The sequence below is a fragment of the Tyto alba genome, unplaced genomic scaffold, assembly GCF_018691265.1.
Source record: "Tyto alba isolate M040663 unplaced genomic scaffold, T.alba_DEE_v4.0 Super-Scaffold_5, whole genome shotgun sequence".
NCBI lineage: Eukaryota > Metazoa > Chordata > Aves > Strigiformes > Tytonidae > Tyto > Tyto alba.
In genome coordinates, this window is record NW_024881326.1 from 20,435,965 (window position 1) to 20,458,800 (window position 22,836).

The 22,836-nt window shown below is 47.4% G+C and overlaps 1 protein-coding gene across 3 annotated transcripts in view; it reads left to right on the forward strand.

Annotated features, from left to right (window-relative positions):
- FGF13 (fibroblast growth factor 13) overlaps positions 1-22,836 on the forward strand; it is a 330,099-nt gene that overhangs the window by 55,046 nt on the left and 252,217 nt on the right. The window contains exon 1 of one of the 3 annotated variants that reach the window (XM_032982737.2): positions 16,604-16,755. The exons of 1 other annotated variant lie outside the window; for it this stretch is intronic. In XM_032982737.2, the coding sequence (XP_032838628.2) occupies positions 16,707-16,755 (49 nt within the window). In that variant the 5' untranslated portion in view covers positions 16,604-16,706. Of the gene's footprint in view, positions 1-16,603; positions 16,756-22,836 lie in introns of those variants that run through there. One more of the 3 variants, XM_042807307.1, reaches the window with a different exon arrangement.

Sequence of the window (22,836 nt, forward strand, 5' to 3'; positions counted from 1 at the left end):
GTACCTTCTTTTTCTATAAAGTTGGGAAGCCCTTTTCTCCATTCCTGCTTAAGGTGAGTCCAAGCTAAGTAGCCACACCATATAAAATAAGGCCGTATGGTCAGGTATGGAAAATGGATTCTTTGGAAAGTATTCATTTAAAGCATTACACATGAATTATAAATGCATCTGAGTCTGACCAAAGGCCACATACTGTAGCAAGCTGGGTTCAGTACATCTAGCAAAGCAGGAGAATTGACATGATTTTTTGTGACTGTACAACTAAGTAGAAATGTCCTGACAGCACTTAGAAACAATGATAGTTTTGTGGGGAAGGAATAGGCATCAGCCTCTCCTCTATGAGTAATGATACCACAGGCAGGGCTTTCAGTTCTTGGAGCTGTGCTGCACGATGCTTCACAGGCTTCATTAAACAAGCTTTGGCTCTTTCTGGAGTGTAAAAAGCACATTGCCTGTTTAAGTGGGAGCTGGCCTTCACACAGCTGAGAGCATTATTGACATAGGAAGCTACTTCAGTAGTGCTGGATAACAAAGAACCGTAGAAAAAGTCATAAAATGTTTTCTTGGTACAGCAATGCTTTATGTTGCTTCCTGATGGCTCCAGGAAAAAAGACCGGGATGCACAACACTATCTTGTATTTGTCCAGGTGACTTTTTGGCAATTTCCAACCTTAATTTCTTGCTGGTGGGTGCTGGCTTGATGTCCTTGTTGACCTTCCTGAATTCCTAGCAGCACAGTTAAAATAATGAGTTTGGAGAGCAAATATTTCTGCTAGAAATAACCTGGTTTTCCTGGGGACCAAAGTTACCCAGATAGCTTTGTACTGGCATTTTTAAGTTCTGGCTAAGTCAGGAAAGCGAAAAACCTGAAACTGTACTGAGCACAGCTCAGAAGATGAAGGAATAGGTGCTTCACTCGCGGAAGCAAATGCAACAGTACTTTATTGCCGGAGGTGTTGAGGAAATGAATCAGGAAGTGAAGAAGTCATTAGTGAAGAGCTCTCAGTTCATCCCTTCTTCAGGAAGAAGTAGCTCTTCTAGGTATTTTTAATGGAAATCGTTCTTAAAACATTGCTTCAGAGTCAGGAATAGAAGCTGAATTGTTTCTCGAGAAGCATTATCTTGCAGTACTAGATGTCAGTAAGTACAGGTGTATCTAACTTTTTGCTCGAGGAAGGGAGTTTTTAGTTGGTTCAATTCTGTTCTTTCAGGTTATCGGCTGCTTCTGTTTGCTTTAATTATCTTTTAATGAAAAAATAAATATGACAATATGTTGTACCAATTAACACAGTAGAAAGATTCTTAAACTGCTCATAGTCAAATTTGTTTAAATTTAGTGGGATGAAGTCACTTGTACTGTTGATTTCCATCCGCTTTGCAAGTACAGCATTTGGTGAGCAAGCTCGCGTGCAGAATAAAGCATCTGTCCCTCCCGTGCACATTGATGATGTGTTTGGCTTTTTGCTTTAGCAGTAACCGCTGTGATTAGGAATTAGTATATTGACCACTGAAGGTTTTCATTTAAAACCCTCTGGCTTTGTGGTGCCTGGACAGTGGAGGGGAGACCCACGGGCAGGCAGCGGAGTGACCCCTGGCTTCAGGCGAGCAGGGAGCCAGTGCCTGTCTCTGCGGTTGCGGGGGGATATTTTACTTTCATGGGAGCAAAACTATTGCCCCAAGCCGTCAGGCTGCTGGGCTGTGGTGCCAGTCACTAGGTGTCAACGCGACACGCGGGCAGACAGCAGCCCGCAGAGCTGCTCCCCAGCCCCGGGGAGGCTGCTCAGAGCACCCGCACCCCGTCCCTCGCCTCTGGGGCCGGAGCTGCTTTCCGAGGGCTCGCCAGCGGTGCTGAGCCTGAGAGCTCTGCTGTAAAAGGAGGTGGGGGGGTTGTGGCTGGCCATGTGAAGCTGTGCTCAGTGCCGCTGGCCCCGGCACTGATTCAGGGTCCGGCAGGAAAACTGACAGATCTGCTGCTGGTCGGGTAAGATGGTGTGTGGCACATGCTCACCTCCCTGCCCAAAAGCAAGGGGTTCCTCAGGAACAAACCAAGCCATCTTCCCAACCGGTTCAGGCCTTGTGACTCCCCGACTTCTCCCTATAAAGACAACACTGTGACCTGTGGCTGCGTTGGAAATTTTGCTAAAGTTAACCTATGACAGCCCGGCAGCACATCGTTGTGTAAACTCATTGTTAGGGGGAACCAGGCTGAAAATGCTTCTCAGGAGAGGGAGGTAGTCTGAGTACCGCAGGCAGCATCTTCTCCGTGCGGGAGCTGAGGGAGTTAGATGCCTGCAAAGTGTGTATTGCCGTGCGTGTGCTCTGCTCCGGCAGCTCTCGGCGTGCTGGCGCTCCTGCCTCGGCAGGGTGATGCTGTCATTTGCTGATAGCAGCATCCAGCCGGGGCCTTGCGCAACGATCTGATGACTTTTGCTTTTCTCATGAGAAGACAACAGTAAGGTGCTTGCCTGTGAACATCTGTTTGCGTGAAGGTCAGCGGGGTGTAGTTTTGAAACAAGGATTGTTCCAGGACCATGCGTTTCATTTGCAGAAATGTTATAGCTGAATACTTCTCAGGAAACCTTTCATCCCATTCAGAGCAACTTTCTGCTTAGGCCAAATGTGGCAGTGACATCAAACTTCCCCTTTGGCTGTTTCCCACAGTGACTAACACATTCTAAATGCTAGTATTTGTTTTGATTTGCCGAGTATCTTCAGTTATAGGTGCCTGTGAGTTTTCCTGCACCAACAGTGCAAGGACTTTGCTCTGACGTTACACTCAGAAAGGAGTGGTTCCCCAGCAGAAACGATCTGTTTCTCTCCTTTTTATATTGGATTTAAACATATGCATCCATCTTGATGTCCTCAGGTCATTAATCACTGGAAGAGACCTTAGGAGCCCAGGCACCGGTGGGGTGTGCCATGGCCATCGCCAACCCCTCCGTGCCCTCCCCCAGTCCCCTCCTCTCCCTCTTCCAAATTATAATTGATGGGTTGAGAAGCTGGAGGAAAAGATGGGTGGGAATACAACAGCATCAGGCGGGAGATGGGTGCTCAGGAGCTCTTCTTTGCCTCCAACAGCCTTCCTGCTGGGGGATGTCACCGCATCGCTGCCCTCCTCGGTGAGGGTGACACCTCCCACCAGCCAAAACCATTTGGTACATGTCAGGGAATTTGCTTTGCTAATTATAAAAGTATCTGCTGTCATACCATGGTGGTGACCTCAGCTCTATGCGCAAATGTACAGCAGATGTCCTGGAATATCAAGTACCATAGATAAGTAGAATTTTTGAAAGGAATTTGGAGGTTTTGTAGTTTCCTCGTGCTGCTTCTTGGTGGAGCGCTTCCTGGAACTGGTAATGAATTCAGTCATTTTGCAACACTCTCCAGCTTAATGCATACAGTCTTGTGGTGGCAGCTTTTAAAAGCTGTTTGTCTCATTAAAGTTAACTCATTTCTGAAATTAGAAACTTTTATGATTAATGAGTTGTGGTAGTTCGCTTTAAAGAAGATGCTTGCTAATCAGGTTTGGTTTTTTTTTTCCAAGATCACTTCTGAGACTTGTATTATTGCCTTAGTTATGACACAGTGACAGCGATACTTGGTACTTCAAGAAAAATAATTGGTAATGATGCAATTCATGCCTACAAGAACTGTGTCTGAGGAGCAACTGACAACGGCACGGCTGTAATAACAAAACACAAGGAGAGTGATTTTTGGTGAGTTTTCCAGTTCTAGCACAGAAACTCTTGCTCATTGTAGTGGAGGTCTGCCAGGCTAAAAGGCTTAAGATCAGGACTACAAAGAATAGGTCACATTCATCTTTACTTGCTTTCTTTAACCTTTGTTAGTGCCTCTGAACTGTGCTGACATGTAAATAACATAGGCACTAACCTTTTCATCGTACACGCGCTCACAACTGGAATTGTGAGTCAGAAATAGCAGTTTCTCAAACAATTATTTCCAGACACGCACAAGTGAGGATGACAGCGCTGGGGGTGTTATCACTGAAAGGGCATCTGAATCGCAGCTCCCTGTGTTTTCACAGCACGGGTGCTGGGGTGTGGATGCAGGGCTCAGATCATGGCGACATCTCTGCTCCTCCCCGAGTCCAAGGAGAGCGTGTAAGGGATTAATCCTGGGGTTTACAACATCTCACAGCAACTGAGAAATGCTGTGACCGATTCTGATGGTTCCCCCGGGTGGTCCATGCTCTAAGGTTTTCAGCTTTTATTCCCAGTTGAACTCAAAAGCCTTCAGCCTGCGACTGGATCCTGCCGCGGTTTGGGGGGAAGGTGCAGGATTGCTGTGGGCGCAGCCCTGGGCCGTGTCCCACGGCCGGCACCTTGCCCCCCCCTCAGCCCTGCGCCTGCCCAAGCCCAGAGGGTCTCTCCTCGGGGCCAGAACCCCCCCAAATGTATCTCTTGAGTGAGAAGTCATGTTCATTGCACTCTCAAACCTCAGAAGTAAGCAGCCATGTCCTGTTTACCAAACATATTTGCGGGAGACTGATTCCTTTGCTAAAAAAAATAAAAGACAAAATCCCGCCAGAGCCTGGATCTCTGAGATTAATACTTTCTAAGAGGAAAATGTTTTCTTTGCTTCCCCTTCACTGCTTTTGTGTCTTTTTTCCCCTACTACATATCTCCTGGTTTGTCGTGATTCCCTGCTTTGAAGCTACTTATACCAGGCTACTCCTCTTTGTATATTATAGTGGGATTTTTACGCCATACTTAATTCGGTTATCTTTAAAATGACAGACTTGGCCCGTGCAGTCATACTCCACACCTCTCCTCTCCCTTTGAAAGAGAATCCTACGAGTGTACTAAAGTAAGAAGTGCTTAGAGAGTGACTCCACGAGTATAAATAGCTCGCAAGCAAGAGCAGCACCTGCCATCTTTGATATGTCTTGCACTTCCCACAAATGACTCGTGCACACTGGGTTTGATCACAGCTATTGTTTGTGCTAAGCTTCCTCCTACTCCTATAATCCTCCTGTTTAAATGGATGGGATATTTTGCATATGGTAAGGATTTTGGGGATATAAATCGCAGCCAAGTATTTTGTGGACATGACATGGTGTACGTGCGCATGTTCTGACAAGGGCAGAGAAATGGAAATGTCAACAAGCACCACACTTTAAATGGAAAGGATATGGCTCTTCCCAAAGTGCCTCGAGCCACGTACTTTGACTCTCACTGCTTCTTTTAAGGAGTTGCTGTTGCTTCCCAAACACGGCGGCTCTGGGTTCGTGGTAAGTCTGATCGGATCTGTGGCTTTTGGTGGGCTGGTGGGTGCTGGGTTATTGCCACGTCAGCCTGGGGTGGTCTCAGGTGTGTAAGCCTCCCTGTGTCCTGCTGCTCAACCCGTGCCTGCCCAAGGGATGGCAGCGTGCTTTGTCCCCAACTCAGGCGTCCCCAAACCCATCAACGAGAGGGTCCACAATCAGGGCTTCGCATCCCTCGAGGACTGTACCTGAGTCCCAACCACTCCTCTGCTGCTGGGGCTGTGCAAGAGGGATGGCTGCCTGCCCAGGCAGCCTCTCCAGCACCGTGCTGATGTTTTCTCCTGCCGTGCTTCCTGCAGGAGGGGGTTGAAGCAGAGCACACCCCAGCCCTTCATGCTCCATGCCAGTGGAGGGGATGCCCCACGATTATGATTGGTTGAAACTGGAACAAGCCCTTCATGTCCAGGATCAGACAGGAATGAGATAAAAAATAAAAATCATTTTTTTAAATTGAGAGCATCTGACAGTATGAGGCTGTGCAGGGGAGCTGTGGCCAGAGCAGCAGTGATCAGTCCGGGTGTCCCAGGAGGAGAGTGCCTGCTGCTAACGGTGGTGGAGGCCCTGTTACTGACGGAACGCCTCTCAAGTGGTGTTATGGAGAAAATGCTGTAAAAGCGGGGTGTCAGGACCAGCACTTTCCATGCAAACCCTTACAGACAGGACTGTGCGAAGCTCTTTCCCTCGGAGCAGCTCCCCTGCACTCAGGGGGTGACTTGACTTGAAGAGCAAAGCACTGAGCAGGCAGTAGGGCAGGGGGTGGTAAGCAGCTCTGTGTCCTGCTTCCCTGATTGCTCACTGCAAACTTCTAGTTTAATATTTTCCTTTTTTTCCTCCAAGAAAATCCCAGCAGTGCTACCGGTTGTATTAGTTGTACAGAATAAGCTCAATAAGATCTCCTAGCCTGCGAACTGGGTGCAATCCCTTTCTCACTGAGTTCTCCACTTCACTTCTTTGGTGAAGATGAATATGTTAGTTTTCCCCATGTTCAGCCAGTAAAACAAATCAGAGAGGAGTTACACTTTTCAGTTCAGTTGGTTTTCTCTCTTAAATAAAATCCGCTCTTTCTCTAAGTTCCTTCTACAACCTCAGGTTTCTGGGCATGAACTTTCACTTTCAAAAAAACTGACTATATTCTCCAACACTGAATAAAACTCCAAATAGTATTGTTCTGGCCTCTGACATTTTCTAAAGATATTTGTGTTATTTGGCTGTAACACTATTTTTTTTTCTTTCTTTCTTTTTAGACTATACCACCTACTTCTTTTGTATATATTTCAATCTCCTTCAGTCGTATGAAGGCAATAGACGGCCAAAAAAGAAGATGCCTTTTAAAAAACCTTTAGATGTGTAGTTATATGTATTCATGTGCTTTGCAAAATAAAAAAAAAAAAAAAAAAAAAAAAGTCAAGTTGTTACTTTAGGATCTACGAAAACTTCAGTTTAACTGTTGACATGATATATTCAGGTCGTTTGGCATTTGGTTGGCAGCCTGTTCTGAGAAGCGTAGATTTTATTGGACACGCTGTTTGAGCATAGCACTGCTTCTCTATTGTCGCGTTTTCCTTCAGACACAGCCATGGTCATTTTTATATGCCATTGCCTGTAACTGCTGAAAGGAGAGACATAGGTAGGGCTTACTCATCCTAGTTAATGTTGTCTGCTGTACCCAATGTGGCTCAGTCTTCTCTCAAGCTAGAAATTGCACAGCACAAGCCTGCTTAAAAACTGCCTGTGCTGCGAGGGTTTTCTCGGTCTTCCAACGCTTAATCAGACCCGGGAGCCCTCCCCTTTCTGTGGGACCACATTCCAGCCGACCAAGGCTTTTTCCTCCAGTTTCTTCCCGGTGTTAGGGAGGATGTGGGTAGCTCCTCCAGCTGGAAATGTGCCCGACGGCTTGCGGCGTGCGGCCGGCGAGCGCAGAGCGCGGAGCGGGGCCGTGGGGTGCGCAGCAGTCCGCCGGCGGCACTCGGGGGGAAGGTGACGCCGGGTGTCGGCAGCAGGTGTGTCGATATGCCTGTGGCATTCCTCAAGATGGCTCGGGGAGCCTGAAGTTTATAAATGATTCTTCTCCTGACTCCTGCTAATTTTAGCCTTGGAGTGTTTACAAACAGAGCAGCATTTGTCGCTGCTCCTGATCCAGAAGGATTTCAGCCCCATCCCTGCTGGCATATTCCCTAGGGAAAAAACAAAAAGGGATACAAAATAGCGATAGCTATTAAAAGATGCTGAGGGAGCATTCAGATTGGAGGCACAGAAAGCCAGATCTTGTGGCTATAAATAATATATCTGCAGATATCATAGTGTCACCAGAAAGTAGGAAGGATGCACACCTAGGAATAATTTTGGAGAAGTGGGGAACCGGGAGCTGAGCCTGCAAGCACCGCTTCTGAGTGGTGCTCCAAGGCAGTAGCTAGCAATGGCTCAGGAAAAGGCCAAAGCAGAATGGCACGACAGAAAATAAAAAGTTGTAGCTACATTTGACAGATGTCACCAGCACCGAGGCTGGGTGCAGTCCTGCCTCAACCAAAATGCCAAGTGTTTGTGCATACCAGTTACTGCATACAGTATTTCTGATCTGAAAGCACCTTTTAGCTACTGCTTTGAAATGAGGGAAGAGCAAAAAGTAAGAAAAATTCAATTATGTCAACGCCGTTCATATGGGGCTTTAGAAGGAGATTTTAAATACACACAAACCAGTTTAAAACTCTTTCCTTTTCAGAGCCATGACCTCCAAATGCAGTTCTTTGAACAAGGAACATCTCCTAAAGTGTTTGTGGTTTTCTACAAAGGATGAGCAGGCAGAATCCTCCCGGGTTGGAGAGGCAAGGACCTGCGCTCGATGACAGTTTGAAGGAGAAAGGCTGTAGCTACATGCTCTGCCTTGAACAAATCCAAATCCCCCAACTTACCTGAAGTCTGCTTTGTAAAAAAAGTCTCCAGGTCATGCACTACTTGACTTTCAGCACGAAAGTTTTGCTTCTCCTCAAGATCAAGCTGGCTACCAGACCACTGTCACAGCCAGCCACCGTGTGCTATGGGAATTTAATGGGTCACGAGGACTGAAGCAAATCTATAAAGACAAAAGGGAAAAGTCTTTCTCTTTTCTTTGCTTGTGCTCACCCATGGCACTGTGCATGTCATTCAGATCAAAACTTGATTGACACATGAGAAATACCAGCTGCCATCTGAGTAAGACATGTGAGAGGTTTATGAGGTAGCTACGAGTTCAGCTCAGCTGGAAATGAACGGGAAGCCTCGGGGCCGCCTGGCATGGACACAGGGCCATGACCAGGGGGAACGGGGACACGGTGAGCAAGTGCTCAGTGTAATACAGGTGAGCTTCATCTTCTGAGCCCAGGTGAGCGCTGAACCCAGCTCATGTCTTAGTGAAGGAAATGCTAGAAACATTCCATCAGATGCAGTTTAAAATTGCTGCGAGTTAAAGAGAACTGAGGCATCTGGGATGAGCTACGTGGAGGTTTAAAGGGGAAGACAATTTCATGCAGGAAAGGAACAGAAAGTAGTAGATGGGTAATAGGTTCATGACAGAGGAAAGAAAGTTATTCTGTGACTATATAATTCTAGCACTGCTTGGTGTATAAGAACATGTTCAAATTAACAGAAAATATCTTGCCTTACGCACTGTAGGCTTCTTGCAACACTTAGAACTTTCTTTTAATCTGAGTTTCTTGAACTAATTTAATGTGTTTCCATTTTTCCTTTAAGGATCCACTCTGAACTTTAAGCATAACCGTTTTTTTAGATTTCTTTGAGCCCAAAAATAGGTCTGAAAACCTAATCATTACATTCCTCTCTCTGTCTCACAGGCTTGTAAAAATCAAACACTGATTAATTTTCACCACGCTCAAGGAAAAAGTCAGTCATGAAAAAATGTTATCCTATGATACCATCACATATGCAAGCCTGCAATAATGTTAGAGCTCTATTTGGCAAGTTTCCTTTCAAATATTGCTGTATGTTCTTTTTCCTGCTGTTGCTCTATTATCTTTCTGTGTCTGAAACTCTGGTGTAACTCCAGGGAAGGCTCAGATCAGTCCCTTAATGCTCATCACAGTCCTTGCCTACCTATTATCAAAGTGGCCCAAGGTTTCTGATGCCAGGTCTCCCATCGCACTGGGACTTCATGTCCATCTGAGTCTACCTCTGGATTTCAGGCCCAGATTCGGTAATGTACGTTTTACCTCCTCAGCCTCTTCTTCAAATATTGTTTTCTCTCAGCTCCAGAAAGGCGGGAGTGAGATCAGCCGCCACTGCCAGTCTGCAGCGTGGCGGAGTCAAAACTTCAAAGCTCCTGTTCCAGCTTGACTTCAAAACCTCTCATGTTTTAAGACTTGATCAAGTAGCAGAAGGAGTTGTAAGGGGAAGGCTGTAATGCGCAGGATGCTGGGCTCTCTGAAGAAGTGCATTTCCCTCTTACTTTACACAGTAAAAAGCAGTGAGTGATAGCCATAGTTTGATTTGTTATTCTTGCTGTTATGTTCACGAAGGGTGTGGGACCACCTTCACCCTTTGACTTGTGCTATGAATAGCAGAACAACCACTCCTGGGTCTTTCGTCTCTTTGCTCTCTATAACAGACCTTTCACCAGCCTTGGAGAAAGAGCCTAGGGAAAAATCTGTTTTGACATCAAGGCACCCGGTTTCACTTAGGACACCAAACGCTTCCCCCTTTTTATTCCACTCCACCTGCAAAAGTTCAGTCTGCAGGTATCTAACAAAAGCTATCCTTTAAATTGAGTATGTTCCCCAGTACTTCCCCTGGAGAGGAAACGAACTGCCTGTCAATTTTTTGCAAGGTCCTAACTTCACCCGCGTTGTGCACGTGTAGGCATTCGTGCAAGTTTAAGAAGGGCTGGATGAGGTGAAGGTGAAGCTGCAGCTCCAACTGCTCGGCTGACATCTTTGGTTTACGGCTGTTCTCACTGGCTTCTGTCTGGCAGCAGCAACATGAAGAGACTTCATAAAACACCTCACATCTTTTAATTTACCTGCGAAAGCACAAATTAGAAATAAGGAATTGGTTCAGGGTCACAAAGATGAATTTGTTTGTCTGCTTCTCAAAGCTGGCATGCAGTTAGTGCTTCTACAATATACCTTAAAGCATGCTGTGCTTCAGCCTCTGCCACCAGTGCTGGCTTTACATAAACGTGCTAGAAAGCACTCGGGGGCCCTTCACTGCGTTCTCCCATTGCGACATTGCTCATACACCTGCAAACCTGTGTCCTTCACGTTTCCAGGGTTATTCAGTTTTAGTGTGCTGGTGATAAATGGTTATTGGATGTATAGAGGCTCTGGTGTCACACAGATGCTGCTGGTGCAAAGGTGATGAGATTTCTTAAACAGTTGCATTCAACCAAACTTGAGGAGAGGGATGACCTGAAATAAAGGCAGGCTGCCAAGCCATCATCTACCAGAGGTAACCTGGATAGGATTTTGAGACAGAAAACTTCTTTTGTAGGTCTACTCAGACTTCCCAGGCTTAACAAAAGTCTGTGTCAACATTTCTGCTAAACGAAGATTTCAAGTGATAATTCGTAGACTGTGTTAAATACGCTCAGTGAGTCTCATTGATACATTGCATTTGCCGTGTGGTATTTGTGTAACTGCTAGCATCCTCCAAACACATTTTGAAAAAAATCACTTATTTCAGAACGTCATGGTATATTTCAGGATGTTTTCATTTCAGTAAATCCAGGACTTAAAACCAAGGTCTGCTGTGAGCCTTTAAATGACTTGTTAGCTGTGAGCGAAGATCTGAGATTGCATGTGAGATATAGTCTTTGTACAATAAACCACTACTCTGTAGGCTTTTCTAGTGCTATAAGAATATATTTTTTTTTTAATTAGACACCAAAACTAATACCATACTCTGTTATAGAAATGCATGCCTTGTAAACTATGATCAATCTAGTTTAGCAGATGCAGAGGAAAAGACCTTTGAGGCTGGTCTATGTTAGACTGTCAATAATCTGGAAGACTTTGATCTCCAGTGCTAAAGGCCTCACATCCCTGTGGTGCTCGATCCAGCAGCCTTGCTGGGGATTTGCTTTAAAGTTCACAGATCTTGATCAGCCAGAGGGATGACTGTATAGCAATGGGAGATGCTCCACTGCCCAGGTGCTGAGCACATTCCCCTGCCCAGAGAAGCAATCCAAAGTGCCAGGGTCGCAACACAGAATGCTTGATGTCCATTAATTTTAATTTAAAAGATTCAGAGTAAATAGCTGAGAGATTCACTACGTGAGTATGATCATTATCCCTTACCACTAGCATCTGCTTAGGGCTTCTCTGTTTATCAGACTGAATTATTTAGAGAAATTAAACTGCAATCTCCATACTATCCATTAGCTGGAACTCGATTTGCATATAGCAGTTGGGTTTTGGTGATCAAAAAGAGGAAGATTCTGCACAGCAAGCTGCTTGCCAAAAAAAGATCCTCTGTGTAGCGCTTAAGACTGCGTAGGAATAGGAATGGTAAAAATAAGATGGGGACCAAATTAAACATCCATTAGAACAAGGATGTGCCTGCTAGAGAATAGGCTGTGCTTTGGCCCTGTATTTAGTATTAACCTCATTTGTAAATCTTTGTGGTTTTCGTTAAAACACAAAACTAGTAGTAAAGAAATTTGTCCTAGTATTCCAACTAAAACAGTGACAGGCCTGGCAATAACGAGATGCGTGATGGATTTATTTGGACTGATCTTATAGGTATCATTACAGAACAGTGGCAACAGAACTTTAGACATGGCCACTTAATCATTTACTTATTTTATCATAATGCAATAGATACCTCTAGATGCCAGTATGAATATAAAAATATAATTTGAAATGAAGAGCAATTACTTGTATTAGTGAGACTTTATCATGTCTGGAATCTTAAATTTAAGGCCTAATCCGGCTCCACCTCAATGCAGGAGAGTTTTACTTCAGATTTAACTGGGAACATACCAGGAACCATCATGACAAAGCTGATTTAAACTTCTTGGTCTGCTTTAAAGGCATAATGTAAAATTCCCGCTATAGAAAAGAGCAGAACCTGGACCTTTTACAAACCACTGCCTGCAGAAAAGAGAAAATTTCAACTTGAGAATAAGCCAAAGAACCAAGGAAAAAGTACACTGAGGAGCAATGCTGCTACTGTATCTATGTGAGTTCCAGAATTCCTCAGGGAATATATGTCTCTATAGATATTTTACGAGGATAGGAAAAGCATGTTCATGACTTGAGTATGGGTTTTATGGACAAACTGTACAGCTATTGGACATGAAGCAGCGATAGTTGTGTTGTATAAAGGCACTTAGAGTTTACAATTTTAGACTGTAAATGATACCCGACTTAGCCAAGCCTGTGCCAAGTCAGAACCTTCTGGGAGATGTTTCTGGGGGAATAAATACCCTCAGCGAAGGCACAGCTCCGTGCAGCACGTCAGCTCTGCCGTGCCTGTTTCCAGAGAGCGGCCCTCAGCTGCAAATATTGGGACACCCCAAATATCATCTGCCGCGCGTGTCTCTGCTTCAAAAGCCTCATGTTTCACTTCACACTCGGAGCTTGTCAGACCTTGCAGGGCTTGGGGCAATCGCGTTTGTCCCTCTGGGCAGGAGAGTTCAGGAACCATAAAAGAGTATAAATGATGCTTCAACTGTTCGTGCTGCCTTGCTGGCTTGTTGCCACTCAGTTCAGATGAATCCATCAGCAACTTGGGAGGAGCATGAAAGGTGTGTAATTAGAGCAATTTACTATATTTGACTTTAAATTGTGCTCCGACACACCAAAGAGAGCCTTGAATTTAAAACCCTCCCTAGCCACTCAGGTGGACAGGGAACACCCAAACAGCATTTGCACAAAACACATCAGATTTCTTTGTATTAAACACCACTAAAGCATCCTCCTCTGGGTACCTGATTTATCTGGAGTTGCAGAAATTGTTTCTAATTCAGCAACTCAGAGGACGCTGTCAGTGAGAGGCACGAGCTCCGTGCCAGGGCCACACAGAGGTGAGTTTCTGCATGAGCCTGGCTGTGGTATGTAGCTTGTTGCATATCAGTTCTGTCACCACAGCATCTGGAGTGCTTCTCAGGTTCCAGTATTATAGCTGTAAAGCAATGAGGTGACACTTACCCCTGCTATAGTTGGGGAAGTGATGTACAGAGATACTACAGGCTCAGATTCATGTTTAAATATTCGTGAACTAGTTAACAAAATTTTGTTGCAAAGCCAGACCTTATGTGATTTACCCCAGTGCTCACATCCAAGCAAGGAACTGAAGAGGGAATCTGAAGACATAAGTCAGTGCCCCAGCCCCAAACAACCTCACCACTAGAATACTTGAGACATCAAGGTTGCTTTAAAAGTAAAGGCTGTGCAAACTGTACCCAAATAAACCCTCATGCAAATCCCCTTACATTTTGCATGCATAACACCATATTTTATTACTGTTTTAACTGACACTTCTAAGCCTTGCAAACTAGTAAGGGGAAAAGCTAACTCATTTCAAAGCAGCAGGGTAAGCTCTCTCTGCCCACCAGTAAGTACAGTTCCTGCGCAACATGCTGAGCTGCTGCCTCCTTCCAATGTTTAGTCTGAGTGTATAGGCCTCATTTGGTCAATGTAATAACAACTCTTGTAAAACTTAACAAGTCTCCTGGCAAAGGTGAGGATGGCTAATGTAAGCCAAATTCACTGTCAGTGTACTGAGCACAGTGTTCATCAGTGGCCTCTGGTGCTGGAAAGACCTCGGACCAGAAGTGTGAATTGTCTGTAACTCTCATCTAAGTCACTGCTAGTGCCTTCGAAAATCAGGGTCTGTGTTTTATGGGACAGCTGAGATCTCCTTTGTGGGGCTCACTGGCTAATTCTGACAGCACCGGCTCAGCTGAACTGCAGAATCCCTCCTTCCCCGCTCCTCCACTTCTGACTCCTTGGTTTCAGCGGTCCAAGTCTGGCTGAGGAAAAACAGCCAAGAGAAAGCCCAACTTTTTGATCCTCCTGGCAGGTCTCTGAAGTGTTTAAAAAAAAAAAAAAAAAATCACAGAAAATGTTCAGGCAAAACAGCCTTATTGAGAACACCCTGAATCTACTATCATCAGAGGGCTTACTGAATCAGGGAGTAAAAGAACCATTTGGATTGGAAAAGACCCTTAAGATCATCAAGCCCAACTGTAAACCTCACACTGCCAAGTCCACCATTAAACCACATCCCTTCTTGCCACATCTGTGGGTCTTTTAGGTACCTCCAGGGATGGTGACTCTATCGCTTCCCTGGGCAGCCTGAATCCCTGGGAAGCAAAGCTGACCCTGCCAGGACAATTCCTTGGTTCCAGAAACAGAGGTTGTTCATGGTGCAGACATGCCAGGCCTGGAGGAACTCTGCTCCAGGACTTGGGGTTCAGCTTTGTGTCTTTCTTAGGGGAAAACCATTTAATAAGTGCAAGCATGAAGCTCTTCCGAACAGCGGCTTTGATCCTGGCTCTTCATTCTTAGCTTAAACAGCCCTGATTTTCCCAGTCACACCGGGTCTCCTGACACCCGTGTGGGGTGGGAATGGGACTTTACCCCGCGCTGTGGCTCATTCCCTGCTTTCCCCGGGTGATGTGCTGCCTCCCGGCCGGCCCCCGAAAGCCGAGCTGCCCTCAGCTGTCCCGGAGCGAAGGGGGAGGAATTCGGCTCCGCTAAAAATAGCGGCCGCGCAGCCCCGGCGGCTGCTGCCTCTCCCGGAGACCCCCGGAGCCTCCCCCCCTCCCCGTGGGGGTGGGATAAGCGGAGGAGTGCCCAGACTCCACGGGGAGGGCCGTGCCCTGAGCGTATTGCCTTCCCCGCGGGGTGCACAGACTTATTCCCTGCTGGTCTTGGAGAAGTCCATCGTGTGTGTGTCCCACTCCAAACAGGCCACTTTGGGGGGGGTGGTGGTGGTGGTGGTGGTGTTGGGGCACCCGAGGGGCTCCCCCAGGCACTTCGTGGCTCGCCTTTCCCAGCACTTCTATTTTGGGGGTTGCCGAGCAGGGCCACGCTCCCAGAGGCGTCGGCTGCTTCGGGTTTCCCCCACTCGCCCCACGCACTCCCTCCCCAGTCGTAGGAAGTTTTGCCCCCGAGGGGTGTGGGGGGGCGTGTGTGGGTGGTTTTGTGGCACAGGCGAGAGGAGCTTCGGCTGCTTTTGGGGGGTCCCTTCCTCCTCCCCAAGGGCAACCGGGGGCAGAGGCAGGAGGGGGATGAGCCCCGGCCCACACCCCGGGGCAGGGCTGCGGGTGGGACGGTGCAAGCTCTGTGTGCCCCCCCCCCCCCCCCCCCCAGTTACAGGGAGCCTGCTGCTCCCGCTTGTCCCTCCGGGTCCCTTCTCTCAGTGTCCCCCCCCCCCCCCCGGCTCTTCGCACTCCCGGACGGCAGCAACAGGCTGCCAGGCTCGGGACCGGGCGATGCCGGGGGCCGGAGCCCCCCACTCTGTGGGATGGGGGGGGGGGGGGGGGGAGCGGGAACGTGTCCCCAAAGGGAAGGCAAGCAGGGGCTGTGTCACCCCCCAGCCCCGTGCTGGGCCACCGTTCTGGGGCTGGAGGGCAGCAGGGATGCACCTTGCCGCCCCCCCCCCCCCCCCCCCCCTTCGGCATCGCTTCACTGGGGGGCCTGGGCTGGGTGGTGGGGATAGGGATGCTCGGACCCGGGGTAGGGGGGACTGGAGGGGGGGCAGCTCTAGCTCCAGCCCTCCTTGCTGCCGGCGAGCGTAAACCTGCCGCCTCTTCTGCAGTGCCGGGGACTCGCGTCCTCCTCCTCCTCCTCCTCCTCCTCCTCCTCCCATCCGCGGCTGCAGCTCTGCTGCTCCATCCCATTATTATTAGGGGAGGATGCGAAAAGAAAAAACCAAAACCCAACACACCCAAGCAAACACCCAGAGCTCCCCCCCCCCCCCGCCCTCAAATCCCAGTACCCCCTCCCACCGGTCGGTGAGGACTTCCAGGACCCGCTGCGCTTCCCTGGCCCTGGGGAGGGGAGGCAGAGCCGGGGAGGCGGGGGGAAGGAGGGGGGCCGGGGCCAGGCAGACACAGGGAAAATCGCTTTTGTCTCCGGCACGGCGAGCGGCGCAGGGGCTCGGTGCTGCGGCTGCCGGAGCCCCCCGCTCCCCGCCCCGCTCCGCAGGCACCGCGCCGAGCTCCGAGGCACCGCGCCGGGGAGCGGGCAGCTCGCCGGCTCCGCGATTTTTTTTTTTTTTTTTTCTTTTTTTTTTTCTTCCCCCCCTCCCCTTCTGTTGGTGTTCTTTCTGCCTTTTCGGCGTAGAGGATCCCCCCCGCACGCACGCACGTTGCTTCCCCCCTTTCCCCCCCTTTCCCCCCCTCCCTCCCCCCCAGCCGAGGTTTCTTTGGGTCCAGCCGGAATCCGCGACGCTCCCGGGGATTTTCCCACCCAAGCTGGGGTCTATGAGCGGGAAGGTGATCAAGCCCAAAGAAGAGAAAGATGCTTCCAAGGGTAAGGCAGGCGCAGCCGCTCCGATAAACAGCATGTTCCCCGGCCCGACCTTACCGGGCTGGGAGGTGGGGGGGGGGGGGGGGCGGGGGGGGCACCTCTGTGGTGAAAGTCAGTAGCTCGGGGGGAGACCCCGGGTGGGGAATGGGTGTGCGGGGTGCTGCATGGGGTGGGAGGTGGGGATGGGTAGGGGACCCGGCTTAATGCGGCAACAGCGAAAGTAAGTGCCCCCCCTCCGCCGGGGGGAGCCGGCTCCCCTGCCGCCGGCCGGGGGGGGGGGGCTCGGCGCTGCGGGCGCCCCCCGGGGAGCCGGGAGCCATCGCCATGGAGACGCGGAGCCGGGGCACCGCTGGGGGGGGGGGGGGGGAGTGGGTGTGTGTTGCATGTGGACCCCTTCCCTCCCCCCACCCCCCCAAAGCTGAGGGCACAAGGGGCTGCCCCAACCCCGCTCGCCCCCGGGACCGGTGGGGCAGCTGGGGGCATGCGGGGGGGGGGGTCGTGTATGTACAGGTGGTTTTGCCCCCCCCTTCTGCCGGGCTGCGCGGCGTGCCCTGCCCGCGGGGCCGGGGCAGCCCACTCGCGGGGGAGCTGGCGTGGGCAGCTCGCCAGGCAGTAGCGTTGCCGTGGATTTGTAGATAAATCTGGGTGTCTGCTCAGACCTGCAGCCGTGCGCAGGCGGGTGCTGGTGGGATACCCAGGTGAAGGGTACGCACTCGGCCTCCCGGAGAGAGGAAGAAACTGCTCCTTATTTACTACTTTTATAGAACGTAATGGGCACTTTCCTGTCATTTACCTCCTTAGCAGCCTGAGAGGCCAAATCGAAACAATTCAACCTTTCCAGTCTTTTAAAAAACTTTTTGGTTTCTTGATTTTGAAACTTTGTGTTTACCACTAGATTTTTTTCAAACATTTTTTTGTGTTTAGGTTTGTTTTTTTTTTTTTTCTTTGTTTTTTTTTTTTTTCTGATTTATTTTTTCCCCAACTCAGTCTTTCCAGTTCTATGTTATGACTTATGTTCAAAACCTTAGCATTTTCATCAGATTTTTTTTTTTCATTTTTCCCAACAACACAGTAAAGTTTACCATTCAGATGCACTGCAAAACCTTACATTTTCTAAATAAATATTATTTTGTCTTCACGTTATTTTCTTTGATGTTGAGTATTTTTTAATGGTGTCCTTATTCACTCAAATGCTCTTTAAATAATTTATTAAGCAATGCAGAACAAAAGATTCCTGCCTTTCTGAGGAATTATTTTGCATGATTTAGATCTGTGTTATAATCCTACACAAAAAGAATTTGCCATACTTGTGCTATACTTGCTTGAAAGCTTGTTTTTGCAATCAGACTTACGTATTCCATATTGTGCTACGATTACAAGTTGTAATGCCATATTCATGTTTGAAATTGCCTGTGTATAGGTTTTGGGACATATGTGTATTTCAGAACACCGGGGCAATGGCATTTGTATCTCCTGTTAATGAGTCAGTAATGACTTCGATGGGCAAGGCGTTGACTCGGGGTGTGATAGCGTACCTGGAGGTGTATATTCTGACAATTGCAAAAAAAACCCAGTTGATGCTGATACTCTGCTTCCAGGAGACGCTGGTCTGCTCTTTGAGCTCACACAAAAACTTTCTCCGTTATCACAAAGTAAAGAGGCAGTTTCAGATACAGCAGGAGGAGCTGGTACATGTGTGAGTTGGTTTGGTACGGCTGTAGAAAAGTAAGTGATGGTTATAGTCTGTGAAATACGCTTATAAAAAGGGTCCAGGTACGGTGATAAGGAGGTAGTATTGACCAGTTAATGTATAGGCTGTATGGCTTTCTTTAGCCTCTCGTGTTGTAGGCTGAAATAGAAAATGTTTTTTACTCTGAACCACCTGAATTTTCTTTTGGTGACTGTGAGTATTATTGCTCTTCATGGGAATGTTTAATTTGGATCTAGTCATAGTAAAACCAGGCTGGTTTGTTTTGTTTTGGTTTGGTTTGTTTTGGTTTTTTTTTGGTTGTTTGGTTGGGGTTTTTTGTTGTTGTTGTTTTGGGGTTTGTTTTTCTGTTTTTTGGTTGTTTTGTTTTGTTTTGTTTTGTTTTGTTTTTTTTAAATACAGTGAAAGAGTAATTTGTCTGGAAAGGATGGGATACCATTTCCTGCATATTTCTGCAGCTGTACTGTAGCACTGGGTATACGTCAGTCCTGCCAGAAGCCTGGATGTTTTTGAGTTAGTTAACCACTCTTTCAAAGAACAATGTAATCAGGTTTCATATGAGAGAAGCTTACTGTGGTGATACGTTCATTTACTCCACATGGTGTAAAATATACAATATAATTTTTATACCTGCTATAAACGCAGGTGTCCCAGGTATATTTGAATAGTAACTGTGGAGTACTTTGTTGGTGAGAATGGTGTCAGCCTTTCTGGCCCCTGAAGCTTTCTTATGTGTTACAGGGTTGTGCATGAGATGAGACTCAGCTGTAGCTCTTTAGAATTTGGGAAGGGCCATATTCAGCCCTAATGTAAGGAGCTGCTTGGTGTAAGTTGTTGGATGGCACTTTCTACAACCAGCTTTTGGGGTGGGTCTTTGTAGAAAAGCCTGATTTATTCAGAACCTTGAAAGGCCGTGGATTTTGGTAGGAACCAGTGCAGTCCAATGCAAGTAGTTACTGTCTTACAATAGGTATTTTCAGTTAAATTACCCTCTGTTGTAAAGCCTGTGGTGGTGTCAGTGGAATTGCACAGGTGTAACAGGAGTACCAAAATCTATTTGTTAAGAAAGAGGGTACTTTTTTCACATCTTTTCTGAAGCCAGAGGGGAAAGTAGCTGCTCTCTTCAGAGTTTGTTGGCCCCACTTTGTAAGTCCTGCTTGGAAAACCAAGCGATGACCGTTTCGCTCAAAATTCGGCTGCTTTTAAAACTGGCTGTGAATCTTTGAAATTAACTATCCCAATCTAAATAAAGCTTATGGATTAACAGCAAAGTCAGGGATGTGCACCTTTACTTTCTGCAAAATGCTGCATTAACTGTGAATGTACAGGTATAAGATTATGGCAGTGGATTATTTATTTTTTTTTTTAAACTGCGTGAGTGCTAGAGAGCTGCAGGATACCGTAAGGCGGGGTGGCCCCCACGCTGCCTCGCAAAGGTGGATTGGCAGGGGTGGTGCTGCAGAGGGGGGCTGTTTGTGGTGGCAAGAGGCCCGTTTCGGAGCGCAGCCTTGTCCCAGCTGCGGCGGTGGTCAAGAATTGGCACCCAAACTTCTGACAAAAGGACAGGTTCCCATGCCTCTTCTCCCTTGGCTCTCTCTTAGGGGGTTAGCAGGAGTACGAGGGTCTGGGTGACACCAGCTCAGCACCCTGCACTGGTAGTGAGATGGTTGGTAACAGCTCCTCTTCCCTGGAAGATGGGGATGTGCTGGGTGGTGCAAACCCCCCGAGGCAGGTGTGCGGCCCCACAGCCGCTTTCCCCCGCGCTCCCTCGAAAGGCTTTTGCTTCGCACTGTGAGAGCAGTACATCCAGCGTCCGCACAACCTATTTTGAATTAAATATTTGTTAAGTTTTTATTTGGGGGAGAGGCATGGGGCAGTCGGACGATACAGAGCATTAGACAGTGAGCTGAGACGTGCCGAAATCCTTGTACTTTGGATCTGGGCCTTAAAGAGCTCGTGCTGTCTGGTACTACAGCCAGAGGCTGCTTTCAATTTGCATGGCTCCTCCAAGGAGAGAGTCAAGAGATGGAGTAGAGAATCTGAAACTGAATTTGAGGAGTGAATTAATCTGCATTTGTTTTTCTTTTTACCAGTTGGATTAATTACTGTTGCCTTCCCCATCAGGGCAGATGCAGAGGGGATCTCTTCCTGTCGCCCTGTTCTCACTGCAAGAAACTTTGATAACTTTGCCCAGAAGTCTGGTAACCTCAGCCGTAAGCAGTGAGAAAATAGAGAGTATATTTTCTTCTCCAGAAAGCAAAATAAGAGGAGTATTTTTGAAGCTGATAGCTTCTAATCTGAGAAGAGCATATTGAAACAGTGACAATAAGGGTGAAGACTTTGGAAGTATAGGTACTCTTCTGATTTAGTGACAGCAGAAAACAAAGCACTTGGCAGGAAAAATAGAAGTCAGAATTTTGAGGTATCTATTACTGCTTTTCCTGGCTTTATGAGAATATAGTATAATGTAGCTTATGATTGAAAGGTCTGTAGAAAAGCTGACAAAAATAAAGAAGCTGATCTCAACAGTTATATTTCTATAGTACTGAATCATGAGAAAGTAACTTACTTCAGGGATTGAAGAAGAGCGGCGCAGAGGCAACATGTAAGCTGACCGTGTCTTGGTCTGAGTCCACTGAATCAAAATTAGCAGCAAGTGCAGACCTGTGAGAGAAGGGGGCAGGGAGCACGGTGCTCTCACCCTTATCTGCTGCTTGGCCAGCTCAGCTGGCAGGCAGGGCATTTCTCTGTCCTTTTGTCAGAAGTTTGGGTGCCAGTTCTTGACCCCACCAAAAACAAAGACAAAAAGCCCCACCAAGCTTCACCAGCAGCCGCAGTTTGACATGTGAACTCGAGTCTCTGTTCAGGCAGATGTTTGCCAGCAGTAGAGTGGGTCTTATTGTGGTCAATTGGTGCTGTTGACTTGCACATCAGAACTTGTGTTTGTATCATAAGCGTTTAATGATACCAATGAATGAGTAGTTAAACTTAGTGCTTTTATTGTGTTCACCGCACACTAGAAATCTCAGTGCCTCCTGTCTGAAATTTGAGATTGCAGATCCACTTTGAATAGATGCCTGAATCGCCCACTGGAAAGCGACAGCCAAAATCTGAGGCACGACCCACCCCATCCTGGATATTAATGCTGCAGGTTACAATAGATACTCAGCTCTTGGCTGAGGTCCTGATCCATTCAAAATTCCCATTGACACCAGTGGGAGTTCTCTGTGTCTGCCTGTGGCATTGCCTCTGATTAGTGGGTGGTTGTTAATGTGCCCATGCTTGGAATATTTACAGTAACTACCTCCTGTTATGACTCATTATCTGTGACTGATTTTGGTTCCGCAAACTACAGTAACTCTTTATAAAAGAGACCTCATTCTCTCTAAATCCCAAGACGGTGGTCCCTGGTGTCTGTCAGTAAAACACCAGCAATTAAAAAATGGAAGTGGCCTTTGAGATCAAGATGCCAGCGCATCTGTGCCCATGCTTTGTAATGGCTTTCAGTGTTAGCTGAAGAAATCCACACTAAGGCAGTGTTTCCAGGGACAAGCTCAGAACTCTGGGGTTTGTGATACGGTTGGTTCTCATATGGCTGCTCTCTACGGCAAGGAACTCACGTTGTACGGAAGGTAGTAACAGATAGTCATCTTTTTTGCTTCTAAAGCAAAGCTTAATAATTGTTGCTTCTTGGCAGATGCCACATCTCCTCTTCAAAGGAAAAGCTCCCAGGCAGATGAGGCCTGGGGGATGAGTAGCCCCACAGAACATTGCAGGGGGCTGCAGAGGGGTGAGTATCAGCATCCACAGCAGATGCATAAGAATCTGTACGGCTCAGGCTTCTGGCATCTCTTGTCTGCGGCCACCCACAGTATGCTGGAGACTTGTCATTAAATGTATTTGTGCCATTTAGTGTGATTTCCTGCAAAGCACTGGTTTTACCCCTACACTTTGGGAATTTTGTACTGTAGTGTAGTCTTGGATCAAATGAATGCTAATTTTCTTCCTCTGTTTCCTCATTGTGTGTTACTGCTACAGCGTATCTAGGAAGAGATGGCTCCAGAGTTACATGAACCACTTCCTCGGGACCAGACATGGCAAATCCTGTTCCTCAGTCTCTTCCCTGCAAGCAATGAATCCATGCTTTTATAAAATCCGCTGTGAATCTAGATGTCTGGTCAATCCTGTGTACAAACAAAACATTTGTAAATCTGGGGGGACAAGCTTCACATCCTAGACAACCTATGGCTAAATATTTTCAAATCTTTGTGTTTGACAGTTAATGTATATTGGAGAGGAATTCCTTTGCTGAGTACTTTTACAGATTCAGAGGTTTCAGATCTGTTTTGTGGGACTGAAGCTTTTTTAGCCACTTG